The sequence below is a fragment of the Alosa pseudoharengus genome, unplaced genomic scaffold (assembly GCF_046254945.1).
Source record: "Alosa pseudoharengus isolate Yale_2024_CS ecotype anadromous, Long Island Sound unplaced genomic scaffold, YU_APseudo_1.1 YU_APseudo_1.1_scf_16, whole genome shotgun sequence".
In the NCBI taxonomy this organism is placed as follows: domain Eukaryota; kingdom Metazoa; phylum Chordata; class Actinopteri; order Clupeiformes; family Clupeidae; genus Alosa; species Alosa pseudoharengus.
Window position 1 is genome coordinate 17,966,210 of NW_027468630.1, and position 13,532 is coordinate 17,979,741.

At 42.6% G+C, this 13,532-nt stretch overlaps 1 protein-coding gene across 1 annotated transcript; it reads right to left on the reverse strand.

Moving 5' to 3' along the window:
• Positions 1-5,352: 5,352 nt before the first annotated feature.
• Positions 5,353-11,467, reverse strand: rerglb (RERG/RAS-like b). The gene is made up of 5 exons (XM_076288139.1): positions 11,204-11,467; positions 10,030-10,086; positions 9,224-9,297; positions 8,227-8,378; positions 5,353-7,378 (listed from the first exon to the last, which is right to left on the reverse strand). The coding sequence occupies exons 1-5, from the start codon at positions 11,253-11,255 to the stop codon at positions 7,093-7,095; spliced, it is 621 nt and encodes a 206-aa protein (XP_076144254.1). The 5' UTR covers positions 11,256-11,467; the 3' UTR covers positions 5,353-7,092.
• Between the last annotated feature and the right edge of the window lie 2,065 nt (positions 11,468-13,532).

Below are 13,532 nucleotides of genomic sequence, written 5' to 3' on the forward strand. Positions count from 1 at the left end.
TACCGAGGACCATGTGCTTCCTGGTGCCTCTTCACATCTTTGAAAGCACCCAGTATAAAGTAATTATGGCAGATAGAATGTCAGCAATCGATCCTGCTGCATTTTTCATTCCTCTGCCATAACTGTCAGACGGCCATTAGCGTTTATTTACAGACTGTTTGCAGACGGAAATACCCATTGTTTCCCTCGGCTGCGAGAGAGATGCTCTGTTTCAGCGGGCGACGCAAATTAAATGTGACATCGGAATGATGCCTGGACACACAGAGATAATTCCAGGCCTGGATTGAGTTTTCTCTTGCTGTCTCTCTCCCTTTTCCCTGCTTCACGGTGAGCACCCCCCCCCCACACACACACACACACACACACACCAAACCCTCCCTCCTTGTTCTTCCCTTTGTTCCCTTCTTCTCTCTCTCCTTTCTGTTCCATGTTCTAACCTCTTCTTTAATTCTACTCTCTCTTCCGTGCATGCAACCCTTTCTTCCTTGCAACGCTGCAGACTGCACACTATTTGACAGAATCGCTTCCCTTTGAAAGCCTGCCCACCCTTTTAAGCAGTACCAGTTCAAATGCAAATGGAGGGATGAAGTAATAACTGTGTGAGCAGTTCTTATTCAAGCCGAAGGTTAAGGGGCCGATCATCACCGCACTACACTCTACTCAAGAAACACTTTTACCTCAACATGAAATATTGGAGGGAAGGTGAGGGACTCATAATATAGGCCTACTGTTTGAATTTTACAAGACACACTTGGCAAACACAAACATATTCCTCTTTGCAGGCTGAGCTAAATATTTCATTCTCATCATCTGCAGTTTAATTATTTATTGACAACTGCCTTTGATGACAAATGATAAACCTCGCCGTCTTAATGAGCTTTGGAATTATATTACCTGCTGAAGAAAGATGAGCATGTCTAGACTGCAAGTATAGGGGAGGGAAATCTTAGATGCAATCTGCTTAAAAACTATTTTGTGACAGCAATATACTGTAGGCTAGTATGGCAAAGCATTTAATCATGTAAGAATGCACTAGCCATATGATGGTGGTCAATAAAAACCTGGATAGACACTATCCAACAGTGTCCTCAGTGTACCTGTATGGGGCATTAGCATGATGTGGTAATGTAAAGATTTCAACTAGATCAGAGAGGAAGTTATCTAGCCTCCATAATGAAACCTCACTGATGCTGTGCAGGCTGGGATCTTCTACTCTGAACTTTGGAGATCATGGCAAAGTGTGATTTCAACTCGTATTCAAGTATTCCTCCTATTGAATGTAGGTTACATACCCACACAGACAGTGCACTGCTCCCACTCTGATTCTATTCTGCCTTCCTGATGATCTGAAACATACTGTTATAAATCTAAGTTAAACTCTCAGTTCTGTGGTTGGGGCATTCACTGCATCGAGTCTTCATGAATGACCAATTGTCTTGTTGTGGTTTCTTTCAAGTCACATTTAATTGATCAGCAGAGACTGGATGAACTTGCTTTGTTCTAAAGAACCAAAAGATCAAGTTGCTCCCACTTGCTCAGAGGAGTTCACATGTTGCTAGGAGATAATGTGCAACAACATATTCAAAAGCATTTTTCATTGGTTTAATGGCTCCAGCTAGGCTAGTCTCTGCAGGGCACACTTTCTGAAATGTCAGTAAGTTCCTTTGAGAGGAATCATTAGGAACAAAAAAAGATAATACTCAGCAGTGATACTCAGCATTCAGACATCATTCACAGAGCAGTCAGTCTCTGGATTCTTTTACATCACTAGCCAAGTCTGAACTATACCAAACTCCTTTGTTATAGTTTAATCTTAGGGAAAGTGAAATCCTTCTAGCCTAGATAAAGCAATACAGAAAGATATCAAGAAACCAAAGCCTATTTTTTGCGTTATAGGGAGGAAGAGTCCTATAATTCTTACTATAATTGTATACTTGTATCATTTATCAACTTAATTATGCCACAGAAACAAGAGATTTTAAGCTACCACTTTCTGTTGGAAACGTCTATGATCATTACAGACAGGCTACTCACGCTAAAACACTGCCAAGTGCAGTTCACAGTGTCATTACAATACAAAGGAAAGATATGAAGATCAGATAATGGATATTCAGTAATGGATCTCTTGCCACTTAATTTAGTAACCTTTTCCCCATGGTACTCATATCGCCCAGACCTGCACCCATTTCATCATGTCAATTGGGAAAAAAGTGAAACTGGAGCATTACATTCTTTAGCAAGAAAGGCAATGTTGCAGGAGCAAGCAACACCCAGCTGCTTGGAGCCCATAATTATTTAAATCTCATACAAGTAGCAATTAACTTTCTGTGACCTGTTCCAGCTAAATATAATTATCTGGCATAGAACCTGCATAGTAATAGGTGTTTTAATGCTCACTGATGTTTCAATGCGCTCTAAGCTGAAGTAGCAATAAAACTGGTCACGTTCATTAAATTGAGTTTACTGAGTTAAGTTATGCGAACTTTCCCTTTCCATTGTCAATATCTGAAAATACTCATAAGATTCGCTATTGCTGTTCATTAAAGTGATAGCTTGTTTGCGACACAGTTAGCCATAATGTAACAGTGTAACGTTAACTTATGCCAGCTAGCAAATACTTGCTAGGCTTTGAATAGCTGCTACTGCAATTCCGAATCAAAGCGTCAACATAACATAAACGACTACTGATGTCAAGGAGCAGCGAAATACATGTGCATACCTAACAAGTACATTTATTTAAAGAGTGCAAATGCAAACCGCGATGCTTATATGAAAAAATTACTCCCTAGTTGGGAATCATTAGCCACAAGTGAATGCAAAACTCACTCGCACTGAGGCTTTGGCGTGTGTTGCCATAGCAACCAAAGTTAGCTTCGCAGTTTTCATTCGGCATCAACTTCTCTATCAATCCAGCATCCAAAGCAATACAGATTCTTCAACTAAACATTAATTTACCATCCGTTATGTTCCAGACTCTTCCTCAAAGACGCTTCCTTCACCTGTAGTGATAAGTTGTTGCGTACCAGGATGCCTTACATTGGACAGTAGACTGCGACCCTTTCTAAACTTTTCTATTCATTTCTTACTGAAGGGAGGGGGGACTACGGTGGCTGGTGTAGGACAGCCTTGAAAAACGCCTGCACGTCAATCACCTTGCTGTACAGTCACAAACATGAAGATAGCCTACTTGGTAGGCCTGCTGTATCATATTTAATATTATGAATGGTAGTTATGTAGATTAATTGCGTTGCATTTAAATTGAACAGTGATTATTTTATTTATTGAGTTCTTGAGTTTTATGCTAATAAGAAAGTGATTGGAATGACAGTAGGCTAGCGTTTGTTGTCAGCATGAGGCAAATGTTTCAACTTTACATCCATCGTCGCAAATTCTTAGGTATTAGTCTCCATCTAGTGGTTGTATATAATATTACTAGGAAATTAGGCCCGTTTACCCCTTTTCCTACCTTTTCCCATTATTTTAAATAGTTCCTTGAGGTCTTCTTCCTTTACGAAAAAGTACTAGGCTATAGCAAGGCTGTAATCATACTTTGAGCCCCCAATATTCAATAATAATAATAATACCTTTTATTTAAAGCCCCTTTCATGACACCCAAGGTCGCTTCACAAACAAAAAGGTTGTTCAAATTATAGTCATCTCATAAAATGAAAAATAAAAATAAGAATAAAAGTAAAAGTAAATTCAGTCAGTCAGTCAGTCCATAAGCCATCTTGAAGATATAGGTTTTAAGTCTGTTTTGAGTCACAGTGTGTGATGTTGTCTGATGTAGACAGTGAATTCCCACAGCTTGGAGGCCTCAAATACTCAAAATGTGCCCCCCAATACCAAGATATAAAATGTTATGCTACAGTAGTAGGCTATCACTCACCGTTGTCCAAAATAATCACTTGTTACAAACTGGAAAATGGTTTGCTAAATGGTTATATAACTGTCAGAGAAAAAGAGTGCAGAGCTGAGATGATTTCAGTGAAGTGAAGAAACCTGATTACAGAATTGCCGGGAAAACATTGATTTGCCTTGCACAATAATCCAATGAGCCATTGCTTACTGCATGTGATGTGACAGTTGTAGAATACCATGGAATTACCGATTGATTAAAAGCATATGTATGATTGGTCATTTTTTTCTGAGAAATTACGCACTGCCTTCTCTCTCCAGCCTTCATCTCCACATTTGATCAGTGCTCTTTTTAAGTTGAACTGGTAGTGCTTTAGCTACTACAAAGTATTTTAAACTATTATCTTGCTGTATGTCATGGGGGAGGTCATACATGATCTTATGTGTTAATGTAAACAATATTCAAACCAAAATAACTGCACCCTAGACTAAGCTATGGCACAGATAAGTCAGTTTTTGCTTCTTTACTCACCCCATGCCACCTTTTATTGTATATCTGTCCAAATGGCATAATCATGCCCTCCTTCCCCCCTCTCTCTTTAGGCTACTCTGCATTAGTTTACATGATCACATGGAACCATGATAATATAGCCACATAATGTTTTTTTTTATATTTGCTATTTTGGTTTTATGTTCATATGAGTCAGATATACAAGTAACTGAACTTCTACTTGAGGATAGAATACTTCTGCCATTTCTGCATTCTACGTTCTACATTCTGAATGGCTCAGTGAATCATGTATCCATAGGCAGCCCATAAACAAATGACTGGATTAATTTTCCATTTTCAGTGTTGTGCACCAGTAGCCATCCCAGATACCAAAATGGGAAAAGTATGTGGGAAAAAGGGGGAAAAGTATGTGATATGGGACATTTAAAAGGCACCAAGATTATTCCTTGAAAATGCTATTTATTAGATGAGCAAGAGCAGAGAGTGCAATAAAAGGTCCTGCAAAGGGCACACATTTAACACAATATGATACTTTAAATGGTGTTTAATGATGCTTGGATTAAATTGTCAGTAGTAAATAAGCAGCTAATTTAATCATAGTTAAGCTAAGTAAATAATAAAACTAGGAAAATGGAATAGGCTAGAATGGACCTTCTCTCTCCAGGGAAAGAGTAACTTTACATGAGTATGAGGTCTTGTAAACACTCACTACATTGTGAATGTTGACTGAGATGGTTCTGCCAAATGTAGGCCTATCTGTTTTCTTGTATTTTCAACATATGACCATATATATCAACATATGACCTAATTCCCTGGATATAACTAAACGGTCTAGAGATAAAAAATAATTACAGTTTTAAATTATGTACAGAAGGCATGCCAGGGTTGCTGATTTGGTTTCCATACTTGGGGTTGAATTTTTTTAAAAACTTTTCTGTTATTTTCAAGAATTGTTCAATGGTTCAGTACAGTCCAACAAAACCATAACGACTTAACAGGTCATGTTCAATCTGTGTCTGTACTCTTTGCAGAGAAAATAGGCACCAGATGATTCTCATGGCTATTTGTGAATCACAGACATGCCTTTTAAGCCACCCGCAACAGTGAAGCCATGCACTCTCCTCTGACTCTGCTTCCTTTATTTCAATAGAGAAGCATTATTTCCATGCATCCAAAACAATGCAACTGATGCAGTGAACCTTGTGGTTTTTATTTTTAACTCCTTTAATTCTCCCTGTATGATGGTATGGTTAAAACATACTGTACATACACTCTAAGCAAAGCAAAATTGTCTGATGACACAATTAGAAATGCACCCCACTTTATAATGTGGTACCATTAATGTGTATCTTAATGAATAATTACAATGTGCTTTGTGCATAATAACATGTTCTTACAATATGTTATTTGTAGGGGGTTATGGTTAGTAACATGTAATAATAATACGTACTTGCATTTTTCAAAGTCCATAGCTTTAAGTTCTCATCTAAATTACATTGTACAACAGATACTTACAGTGGGATCCAACATTCTTTTGCTTAAATGCAATTTCCACAAAATGGTATTGCATGGCTAGGGTGCTTTTGCCACAGTCTGTTACCCTGGATTGAACTGATCTAGCTCCAGATCCTCAAAGATGAAACTGAAACGTTTAGTCCTGACATATTGAGGCTGAATTTTCAAATATGTGAAACTGAAGTACCTGGTAATGGTTGGCAATATTTGGTCCAACTCAGTAAATTTATGCTAGACAGCAAAAGTCAAGTCTATATGCTACTTCTAATTATGTTACATTCAGCAAATCCTGAGCACGTCATCACTATTAGATACAGTATCTGCATGCAATAAAAATGCCAAACATATACCATTCCGCCTATGTCAGAAATAGCTTTAACTGCTTTTCGTTCTTTTGTTCTTTTTTCCTCCACAGAAAGCAATTTTACCCCTCGTTACAACGTAAGATTAAAAGCAGCCCATTTTAAATATGCCACACCAGAGATCCAGTTGGGATTTATTTGAAGTCTTGTGCCACACTCTGTTGTTCAGGGGTAATTTACCCATAATTCTCAACTCATTACTGCTCCCTATAAGATGGAGTTCACTCAGACATTGTGCATTCCTACATGCAAAGTCCAGCACATGGGTCACTTTCTCCAACACAAAGCAGCAAAACTGCCCAAGAGAACATTTCTAAGTAATGCTTAGTAGAAAAGAGAAAAGCTCATAATTAAAAAAAACAACCATGTGTATATACACGAAAGCTTTTCAGTGTGAACACTTAAAATCTTATTACATTGTGTAACACACAGTTCCAAACATATCACTCCCTTTGCCCCTTTTCATACAGTATTACACATTATGCTGTCTGGCACTTCGCTTGTGGAAAGAAATAACATTTTCTCACGGAGCACTTGCGGAATTCTTCTTGATATCTTGATTGCTGTATTATGCAGTTCACATATGCCAACTGTTACACCCTTTATGTTACTATATGCATTGACAAACCTATCCATGTAACAGTCAAGATGAACATGAAAACTACAGGAAATTACACTTCTCTTGTAAGACAGAGAGTTGAGCTACACCAAGAGGAGAGGACATTCATGTGACCTGAAATAAGATGCTTATTGAATGTATGAGAGACAACACAGCTCGCTTTTCAAACCGGTAAGAGTCAGGCACTTGACTGAGCCTGCTTCCCTGGCAGCAAAGGACAGGCGCTCTCAAACAGACTTCCTCCTCTTGCCAAAGACGTTGTTGATGAGCTTGGCCATGGACTTGGAGCCGCTGTAGCGCCGGCGGTCAGCCCGGTACTTCAGGTGCTCCATCACGTGCCGCATCAGCTTGGTGAAGAGGTTGGCGATCTCCAGGTAGTCCTCGGCCGCTGACACTTCCTGGAAGTGGCACTTGTGCTCCAGGGCTGCGGCGCGCGCCTCCTCCTCGGTCACTTGCCGGCTGTGGCACAGGTCCTGCTTGTTCCCCACCAGACAGATGGGAATGTCCACCTCCCTGGCCAGCACAGAAATGATGAAGACTGATTACTCACACAAGCTCGGTTTTTTTTTTCTTTATCTTTTTTTTTCACTGCAGTGTTTACACAGCCATATGGACAAGCAAAACTTTTCTGAGCTCATAGAACAATAAAGCACTGTGTGTGCACAAGATGTGAGACTCGGAGAGGAAAAGTGTGGAGCGAGCGTGTGTCAAATACCAAACAATACGGTAAGCTGTACTCTACACTGAGCTCTGTGTCATGTCTTTCTTTCCAGAGCGTGTCAAAGCGTTTTGGCCCTGGTGGAGCGCGAGCACGAAAGCAGGGCTGGAGCATGACCACCCATCTGATCTCACTCTGCATGTATGTGTGAGAGGTTTAATGGCTGCCAGCTGCCCACTTCACGCTAGCACTTTCCACTGTCAGCAAATGTCTTTCAAGTGACAATTGTTCAGTGAAATCCCAGGTTCTCCTCCATCAAGCGCTGAAGGAAATGTTATAGAGGGACCTTTGTTCCCTTTAACAATTAACTGAACTGAGAGGGTGTAAATGTGTGTGTGTGTGTGTGTGTGTGTGTGTGTGTGTGTGTGTGTGTGTGTGTGTGTGTGTCAGGCTGTAAAAGTTGTTAACTCTGACTGAGACACACTGACAGATCAATCCCACCCACCCACGTTCATCTGAGCTCGCCGATTGTTTCTCATTTTTTGGACCTCTGTTTACACTCATACTCACTGCACCGAATCCACACAAAGAACCTGGAGGCTCCACAAATGGTCCTCATTAATCTCTCCTAACAGGGCCCCGGTCCCCCCAGCGCTGGCCCCATTGGGCCCCCGGGGGTCAAGGGGTCCACTGCGTCACTCACCCCTTACAGGTCTCCCCTCCACGGGTCTCTTTGATCTGGCGCAGGATGTTTTTGGCGTTGAGGAAGGACGTGCGGTCGCTGATGTTGTACACCACCACGAAGCCATCGGCCCACTCCAGCGGCTCTTCCAGGATGCACCTGCTCTCACCAGTCTGCAGGGGAAAGCAGGAGCGTTGGGGGAGGCAGGGGGCAGGGGACAGAGGTGGGGGGGAGGGGGCAACATTGGGGTCTGATCAAAGAGCCACATTTCCAACCAGCATCGCTAAGGTGCCCCGAAGCGAATGGAACAAGAGGACATAAACAAACGGGGGACCTCACTTTCCATTAATTCCTCCCACTGCAGGAAGAAAGCAGTGGGGGTATCAAACAGCAGGGGAGATAACAGCTACACTCCGACAAAAGTTTCACATTTTCCCCAACAGTGCTCTTGGGAACTGTAACTGCCACTTGTGTCGAGAAGAGCATTTTTTTACAAAATACTTTTTTGCCTCTGTTAACTTTTCCTCGTTTTGTGTGTATGTGTGTGTGTGTGTGTGTGTGTGTGTGCGTGCGTGTGTGTGCGTGTGTGTGTGGTGGTTGTGGTGGATGAAGAGACACAAGAAGAAGGTGCTTGTAAAACTGTGTAATGTCTTTCACATGCTTGAGATGTCACAGAACTGGACAACACACGTCCCGTTAGCTGGACTCTGGGACTCGTAGTGAGAGCCTCTGAAGTGCGGGGGCTGTAAAAGCTCCCAGATGCAGCAGCCGTGAGCAGTGAACGCTCTGCTGCCGCTCTCAGCTTTCAAAGGCCGAGTGCCGTGCCGCGCTGCCCCGCACCGCGCCATGCCACGCACCCGCTCTCTGAACCTCAGGGGTCCCACCATAAATCCCACCAGAGCCCCGCATACAGCTTCCATATGGAGCTGTCTCCCAGTAAGCCAGCGAAGTGAGTGGCAGCTCTTTTGTGATCACCGAGCATCATCTGTGAGGAGCAGATCAGAATATAACCACATACCTGTGAACACGGATCAAAGACTTCCAAGTTCAACTGCCTCCCATCAATGGAGAGCCTTTTACGGTATAGGGAATCTGCAAACAAACAGGTTGAAAGAGAGAGAGAGAGGCTTCTTGTTATGACCAACATGTGTGCCAAATAAAAAGGCTGGCTCGCAGACAAGGAAAGGATAGTAAAATGTAAACAGAAAATATAAAAGACATCACGTGAGAGCAGCGCGAGCCAATGCAACGTGATACACATGCAGCTGTAATAAGGAGCAATCATTACTGTAAGCCTCCAGAAATCCCTGGCATGGCCATTCTGTCAGAACAGACAAGCTAATAGATTTAAGGGGAATTAGCTGGGAGCGGAGCGGTCGGAAATCATATAGCACTCGGAACATGACAACATGAAAGGCAGCCATCGCCGAGACATGCACTGAGTAATGGGACAAGCGTATGACTTCACTCAGCTGTTAGACGTTTTCCATCAAATCCCCCTGCGCTCTTAAAGAGTCGCCATGTTTACGCAATTGTTTTAATGCCTTTGAGCTTTAAACGCCATAATCAGCCCATATGTTTTTTTTTTCTTTCTTTTTCTTTTACATGAAATTGAATCTTGGGGGGCTTGTGTATACATTTGGCCATGCTTATATTTCCCATGGCTAGATATGAGACACAATAAAGCTCTGTGCTGAGTTAAGTCTGCCGGGGCCTGGGCCCGTGGACCAGGGCTGGCTGATGAGATGGAGAAAATATGAATTAGAGCACCAGTAATCCAATCACATCATTAAACACATGCTCGGATAAACACTGGACACTCACTGCTGTTGGACGCGTACTCCCCGATGAAACGCTTTGTTAAGAACCGCACCAGAACTGCTGTGAAGTGTGATAGAGAGAAAGAGAGAGAGAGAGATAGAGGGAGAGAAAGAGGGAGAGAGAAGGGGGGGATGATGGAAGGAAGGAACCATATTAGAGCATTGCAGATCTACGAGCTGAAAACAATCCGCCTGAGCCACAAACAATGCTGTTAAAGCTTGGCTGGAGAGGAGAGGCGAGGAAAGGAGGGCATGAGAGGGGAAGAGTCAATCCCCTCTCTCATCAAAGACTTGGACTCCTCAGCCCTGTGCACCGGGATACATTTGGCACCCCTGCTCCGAGCATTTACAGATTTCATTCGCTCTTTCACCATGAACACAGTGCCTGCTCTATATTAAATATTTGAGCCATGAAGCTGCATTGGCTCACCCCACCATTGAAGTGAAGGGGTTTGAGTTTCCATGTACAAACAGTCCCTCAGCGGATGCCATGAGAAGGCTGCTTTTTCTGCCCCCATCTCCCCCCCTCTCCCACAGCTATATGGCTCCAACCGCAGGCCTGCCTGTCCTCGTAACACACTCCCAGATCTGCGAAGATAGATCGGACGGAGATGTGCATTTCTTCTCTAGCTCGCTCGTCCCAAGCACCTCCGTGATTAGAGGACTTTGGTACCTTGGTCCCCTCAACCGGCTCTTGATTTTTGGCTCTAGGGGATCATGGGTAATTATTCTGCGCTTATTTAATAGTCATCAGCCCAGGTATGCTGCCTGAGGGACTCTATGTCCCTATTCAACACAGGAAAAAAAGAATCCCTCATCTGTTACTCACCAATTACTTGCTTGTTACAACCATCAATTTTAATTTCCCCTTTGGTTGATTTGTTTAACAGTGACCTAATTCATACAACAAAAAGATCCAGCAGCATGAAAGTTAAAAAGTGCACGTAGAGTGGACATCATTTATCAAACCGCCTCTCAAAGCAGGCCCATAGTGCATTAGTCAAACTGAGTGAGGCTACAGCGACCGACGCATAGATCTGCAATGGTGACACACAGCAATCTGACCCCAACTATGGATAAGACACACATTCATCTTTAAACTTGGTCTCGAAAAAGAGCATCTCCTGAAAATCAACGTTGAGAGTGTAATGGCGTGATGGCTACAGATGCGAGCTCACCTGATTTTCCTGCTCCTCTGCTTCCCAGCAGGGCCAGCTTGATGTCGGTCATGACTGCAGCCTGAGCACAACAGCTGGGAGAGACGGAGCTGGAGCAAGGGAGAGAGAGAGAGAGAGAGAGAGATGGAGGAGTGAGAGAGACGGAGAAGGGAGTGAGAGAGAGAAAGGCAGGCCGGCTGGCTGGCTGGTTGGCTGTTTTGGAGGCTGTCCTGCTTTGTGTCCTGCACACTGAGGAGAGGGTGGAGGCAGGTACTGCTCTGCTTGGAAGCCTCTGCTCCTCTAACGCTTCTGACGTGCCAGAAGGGGGAACGGAGAGAAAAACAGAGCCACATTCGCCCACTCTCTTTTCTTTTCCTCTCTCTCTCTCCCTCGCTCCCTCTCTCTCTCTCTCTTTCCCTCTTTCACTCCCTCTGTGACACACACACACACACAAACACGCACATACACACACACACACACACACACACACACACACACAACCACACACACAAACTCATGCAACAGACATATCGACCCAGACTTGCAGCTCCCCGCCCACTAAATGAGAAAACTCTTCAAGACTGGGTTGCCAAGAGGTCAGTGTGAAAGTGAATTTGATCCATAGTGCCATTTCACTGACTATTGTTTATTCTGTCCCACAAAAATCCCAAACTAGTGGAAACACCAAGTCCTGAAGGACTCTTGTTTTCATTTGTTTTGCAGAAATTATAATCACCATAATTTCCAGCAGTCATATTTGGATGCTTTGCAATGTTTCTTGGATGTCAACCTATTATTCTACCTACCTACTGCGATGGCTTAGATATTTAGCCAATTTGCAGCATTAATTAAGGAGAACGATGTTTTTTGGAACAGAGTTTTATGATTCACTAAGTCACCAAGAGACGCGGAGCATATTGTGGCTACACACACACACACACACACACACACACACACACACACACACACACACACACACACACACACACACACATTTTTGCCTTTTTCTCTTTCACACACAGTCATTCTGGGCAGAAGCCACCACGGCTCCAACACAGTGGGAGTCCTGGACCATGTTGTCAGGAGGCCAGAGACACTTAATACTGGAGATAGTAGTTCTCTCTCAGTTATCTTAGCTATGGAAGGAGGCCCAGCAGCAGAGACCCCATGCCCAGATTTCAGTATCCAAAGTACCGGTTCTCTTATGATTCAAATGCATCAAGTTGTTTGAAAGAAAGGTAGAAAACTATGGGGATTTTTAAAACCTCTTTTTTCAGCACAGCCTAGGATGAGAATGAAGAGCTGTTCAATCATCCACACTTTAATTTCATGGACTGCTTCACTGGTCCACCCTGCTTCTCTGCAGCGACAGATCGTTTTTTCCCCGTCTATGTTCAGTGGAGTTCACCATTGTGTCCTGATATTATCCTGTTATGTTTCATTTCGTCTTGGCTGTTTGAGGAGATGCAGACCCTTCTCAAAAGAACCCCACCTTTGCCAAAGACAAAGATATAAAAGAAAAGAAAAACATCTGAGGCACAATGCTCATCTATTGTACATGGACAATGTCCATTTGTCAGTGTACAAAAGCAATTCCTGTAATGTTTCATTGAAAGGGACACTGAAAACAATCAGGTGTGCACAAAGAAAGGATCTGTAGATTTGCAATGCTAAAGAACAACATGTACAACAACAACAATATTTGTGACACATGCTTGACTTTGTTCTATTTTTGCCTCACACTTCATTTAGCATTACATCAGAGACGAAGAATTAATTTGGCTTGAGTATTTTAGTAACTGATGAAGCTTATTGCATTTGAAATGAATAAAATGTTCTCATGAACATGCTGGCAGATAGGGCTGTAAGCCTAAGGTATGCGAACAAAGACTGTAGTGACTGATTTTTCTCTTTCCTCCAAGCCTTGAGCCAAATCACAGAATGAATAATTGTGTGACCGTTGTAAGAAATATTAATTTCTTTCTGCAAACTATTGTCAAAAATGTCAGAGAGCTTTACTCAATATCCAACATCTGTATAAAAAAAGAAAAATCAAAGAAATCATCAAACTCTCATAGCATGTTGTTTGTCATGCAACACTCGATTTCTCAACTGCCATATCACTGAGCATTTGAACACTAACAGGACATTAAATACATAAATGGCCACATCTAAACATGTCCATATGGAGCCATTACAAACATGCTTTTAACAAGCTCCAGGGGGTGAAATTCCACCATGGTCCGACTACAGGTCCAAGCTAAATGCAGGGCAGTTTTGCCTACATCATGTCTGTCTGAAAGAGAATCAACCATGATGTGCTGGTCTGCCCTTTCCAAACAAGCTCTCT